Source organism: Phalaenopsis equestris, unplaced genomic scaffold (genome assembly GCF_001263595.1).
Source record: "Phalaenopsis equestris unplaced genomic scaffold, ASM126359v1 Scaffold000002, whole genome shotgun sequence".
NCBI classification, from domain to species: domain Eukaryota; kingdom Viridiplantae; phylum Streptophyta; class Magnoliopsida; order Asparagales; family Orchidaceae; genus Phalaenopsis; species Phalaenopsis equestris.
In genome coordinates, this window is record NW_018164444.1 from 54,038,534 (window position 1) to 54,043,413 (window position 4,880).

Genomic DNA, 4,880 nt, shown 5'->3' on the forward strand with positions numbered 1-4,880 from the left:
TATATATATATGACTAAATCAATATGAAGCAAACAAATGGAAATTGTAAATTGAGCTATAGGATAAGACCAGTTTGAGATTTCCCGAAGAATTTTCATCACATTACTAAAAACAAATGCATACTACTCAACTGCTTTGAGATCAAGTGGTATCACTCGAAATCCTGAAGGTAACAAAGGGGCATCATCTACAAATGATTGATCAGCAGGTGAAAAAATAAGTTGTGCACAAGCACCAACCGAATTCTCATCAATCCCTTCGCAAAGCTGCCAAAACAGAAAGGTAATGTCCGAATGGTTTTAGCGAATTCATGTAATATAGTCAACAATTCAAAAATAGCCGACCTGTAACAGATACATGTCCCTGGAAAGAACATTATCCTGGCTGAATGCATGGCTTTCTACCCTGATCACTTCTAAGAACTGCAACCCAAACATGACAAACAATTTACAATAAACATATCAGGCGTTAAAAAAAGGGAAATTTACATATCTGGCACATAATTCTTATGTATGTACATATCTCACCAAAACATTCATAAATATATGCATGAAAATATGTATTTCACTTTGAAAAAATAATATTATGTGATATTAATGATTTCAGTGCTATGTTTGTAATTATAAAAGTTTATGTGTGAGAAATGTAAATACAAAAAAATTGTTTACCATGTGTGTAAATGCCCTAATAAAAAAACTATGAAGAGGGCAAACATAAATTCATGCATAACTACCTCTTCATTTTCCACGGTATAAGCAAGAGGGATAATGACATGGTTAGCCAAAAACCCACTGTTGTCACTGAAACCGGGAACTTCATATGTACTACCTCTCAATGATGCAGTCGAATAAGCATCAATAAGGGAGTCAGCCCACTCTGAACGGTGTTCCCTCAAAAAGCGGATAAGTAACGCAGGTGGCACATTCTGCAACGTATCAAAGATCAAACACCACAATCTACACATGATAAAACAGCAGACACTGTAAACAATTTGCTCCATACATCATACCCTTATCCCACTACTTGCAGCAGGATTTATGAATCGTGGTCCTTTCAAATGAGGTGTCAACTTTATTTAAGTACACAAGTCATTTAGACATTTTTCGGATCAAGTTTTCTTCAGACTTTAGATATTTCCTTTTTAAATCTTGTAAATTAATTAAATCAACTCGGCATACTAGTGCATCTTTTGCCCACCTACCTACATGCTCAATCAGCAGCTTATAGCCTATTTTTCACAACTTCTCATCTTCAGTAAGTGCTACTCACACCAGTTATCCAATATCAAAATTTATACCCCTATAATTCTTGATATTGCTTCACCAAGAACATTCAATTGAACTATAATGCTGTAGGAGAAGCTTGCAGTAGAATATATGATAACTTATAAAAATATAAAAAAATAAATAATAAACCTGAAGTAGCATTGATGCTTTAGCACAAACGATGCCACCACCCAAGGATGAGAGCATTGCAAATCTGGAATGACTTCCAAATAGCTTGCTAGGAGATGAATTAATAGTTATTGTCACGTCCTCCACACCATCGTATCCCAGGAAAGACCACCCATCATCAGAAAAACCATTAATTGCATCATTAAAACCCCTGCCATGCAATATGATGCTTTTAAAGCAAATTGAAGCAATTGGAATGGATATATTGAAATGAAATGAAACGACTCACCTGCTCAACCTCTGGCTAAAGGTCCTCAAAACGGCAGGTTGACGCCCCCTGACATATGAAGTTTCCCCACATGTTTCTAAGCCAATCTGTCTAATATGGTGTAATGCCTGTGCAATTAATGAGAACTTAATGGACCAATGTAAAATGTACATCAGATGACAGTCCATTTAATATGAAACATACTGAAAGGGTCATCTTCTGAGCTAGTACTGTTGGCGACTCATACAATGGTCGGAGAACCTCAGGCACACTTGAAGCCTAGGCAAAAGCTTTTTATAAGTGAAAAGTTCAGTGCTTAAACAACGATAGAATTCAATGTGGAAACTCACATCCAAATCTACATGATCAACAATATGAATCATTGCACCAGAGCCCTCGCATGGTCGGATTAGATACCCACTGGGAAGCATCTCAGCTCTGACAAAACTAGAGTTGGTTGGCCCAGCTAGACCACCAGTTGAAGGGGTCAAAGATCTCTCACATATCTACAGAAAAAAGATGCAGCTTTCAAACCAGGATATCTCAGTGTGCAAACCAGACCATAAAGTACCAGAGTACTTAAGTTAGGCTATGAGAAGATTATCAAAGGGAGCAAGACCGCACAAGCTTGCTCAGTTTAACATATAATCACTCCATCGTAAGCTTAAAAAGAGAAAATAATTGTATATTTCATAAATTACATCAACTCACCACAAGGCTGCCATCTTCTAAAGATGCACTATATCTAAGCGTCCAAAAATCACGTGCCAAAGCCAAAGTAGTAGGTGCATATGTCTGATAACAAAAAGTGTAAATGAATGAAAATAACAAGAACATGCACCAAGACAGATGTAACATTTAGTAATTCAATGTAAATACCTGCATGTATAAAATTTCAATATGTCCACCTTTTGCAGTATGGAAAACTTTCAATACATCAAGGGACCGGCAATCACGATACCAAGTTGAGCGATCCTTCAATATATCTACAACCTACGGAATATAGAACATGAATTGTAGATCAAAAGAGATGCTGACATAGATGCTCTGATAAGGTACCTTATACCTTTTTGGGTTCTAAACTCACAAAACCACAAGCTCGAGCTGCTAGACCACTACAATTGCGGGAAATGGCGATGATTCCAATAGAATCCGGACCAGGCTGTTTAAAAAGTATTTTGGGTTGAGAGAAATAGATAGAACAATCACACAAAAGAAGTTGAGGCGTACATACCTTCATCCCGACCATCTGAACCCAATCAATGGCAGTTCCGGTAGCTTTTTTGAGGAACTCCACCAATGTTTCCTCAGCAATTGCGAGTAGACTGTGGAAGAAAATGAAGGTAAAAAAAAAATTAAAATTTTCATAGAATAACATGAAAACAATGGCAGGAATAGCTGCCAATATATTACCCATCTGTATTGTTTGCATCCATTAATTGAGGCTGAGGAGTAGGATTTTGCAGCTGGTTACCCAAAATCATAGATTCACAAGTAGTATCTGTGGCAGCCAAAGATGTCTGTCAAATGGGACAATGGTTTAGAATCTTACTTGGAAAAAAAAAAGAATGAAAATAATGTAAAAAATAAATACACTTTTTTTTAATTTCATAAATTACTAGCGTGATAGAGGAATTCAGAACAATAAGTTTTTCTTTTTTTTGACATCATGAAAACTTATTAAAAAAAAAAAGGCCAATACAATATAATTTGGTCAGCCTTGCTTTAGCACAGAGGAAAATAAAAGCAATAGAGTAGCCAATAGATCAATGCCAAACATATTTTGAGGAAAAATCAATACAAAGGGCGTCACATTCAAGGGACGCGTGTAAAAGAAAGAACAGAATCAGCGACATTGAAGACTGGCAAGATTGGAAATCGATGAGCAGAGATAAGAAACAATGAACTACAATGTCCTCTTACGCTATTAAGTTGCTGGTGCAAGAAGGTATTGTCATAAACTAGCTGTGAAACCTGCTTCTGCAACCGATCATTCTCCTCCATCAGAAGCTTGTTCATGGCAGTGAGCTTTCTGTTTACAGTCTGCAGATTAGAAGCTTCCTTCCTTTGTTTTTCCCGACATCTACAAAACACTCCGAAATTAATAAGAAAACACAAGATGATTGGCATTTTGAATGTGCTTCTAAAACAAATGATTAGTGAAACGACATCCTGAGCTTGAACTTCATCTGCGAAAATGCGCAATACATGAAACGCACGAAAGTCGCGAACTAATAAAAAATATCAGGAAAACCAGTCAAAAGGATCGCTGCAGGACAAAAAAAGAGTATCAATCTCGTTTTCACTCTTTTATACCTACAAAAAACCAACAAATCCTTCAATTGCAGCGGGCTTCATCATAAATCGTTCTCCGTAAACAAATATACCAACAAAACAAGAAAAATACGAATCACTACAGAGGAGAACAAAACAACAACACTGCAAATAAATAATAATAATATAAATACAACAAAAACAAACAAGAAGCCGATCGTCGTGCTAATGTCGTTGCGATTTACCTGCGGTTCTGAAACCAAACTTTGATCTGCTTCGGCTCGATTTTGGAAAGTATAGGGCACTCCCTGATGAGTTGCTGCCTCCTCAGAGAGCTCGGCTTCGGACACTCATTGTAAACCCTCTCAAGTGCCTCCACCTGCTCTGGCGTGTACCTAACATACTTCCCAGAGTCCATTATTTGTTTCCCTCCATCCTTGTCGCTAAAAACCATCGGCAACTCCACCAACCCTAACGGCACACCGAGCTGGAAGACGAAACCCTAGAATCAATTGCTGCTGCACTTCCTGGGGACTACTTTACCGCCTCTACAGAATCTCGACAAAGACACCTTCCGGCATCACAAGCTCAGGCCTCCCACTCTCCCCGGCGCCTGAGAGTTATCGCCGATGAACATGAGGCATTCAACCGAATAGTTTTCCGATCAAGGGCGAACAATAAATACTTGAAAAGGGTGACAGAGAGAAGCAGTTCTAGCTGGGGAAGTGGGGCAACGAGCAAAATTACGAAAGCTTCTGTAAAGATATTATATTACTATTATTATTATCGAGTTTGATTTTATTTTTTATTTATTGCGTGCCGTGAATAAATTTGAAGATTAGAGGGATTAATGAGAGAATTTTGATAATAATTTTTAAGCACGTTTGTTGTAATAATTATTTTAATCATTTAAATTTATATATAAATTTTTAATTATATAATTT

The 4,880-nt window shown here is 37.2% G+C and overlaps 1 protein-coding gene across 1 annotated transcript in view; it reads right to left on the reverse strand.

Annotated features, from left to right (window-relative positions):
• The window catches only part of LOC110026250 (homeobox-leucine zipper protein HOX32-like), a 26,557-nt gene extending 21,883 nt beyond the window's left edge, over nt 1-4,674 (reverse strand). Inside the window, exons 1-14 of the mRNA XM_020727126.1 lie at nt 4,182-4,674; nt 3,586-3,745; nt 3,076-3,182; nt 2,897-2,987; nt 2,729-2,824; nt 2,542-2,655; nt 2,374-2,457; nt 2,013-2,168; nt 1,867-1,941; nt 1,684-1,790; nt 1,416-1,605; nt 734-925; nt 345-422; nt 132-266 (exon numbers count right to left, since the gene is read on the reverse strand). Of these exons, the coding sequence (XP_020582785.1) occupies nt 132-266; nt 345-422; nt 734-925; nt 1,416-1,605; nt 1,684-1,790; nt 1,867-1,941; nt 2,013-2,168; nt 2,374-2,457; nt 2,542-2,655; nt 2,729-2,824; nt 2,897-2,987; nt 3,076-3,182; nt 3,586-3,745; nt 4,182-4,390 (1,794 nt within the window). The 5' untranslated portion in view covers nt 4,391-4,674. The remainder of the gene's footprint in view (nt 1-131; nt 267-344; nt 423-733; nt 926-1,415; nt 1,606-1,683; nt 1,791-1,866; nt 1,942-2,012; nt 2,169-2,373; nt 2,458-2,541; nt 2,656-2,728; nt 2,825-2,896; nt 2,988-3,075; nt 3,183-3,585; nt 3,746-4,181) is intronic.
• Nucleotides 4,675-4,880: the final 206 nt, after the last annotated feature.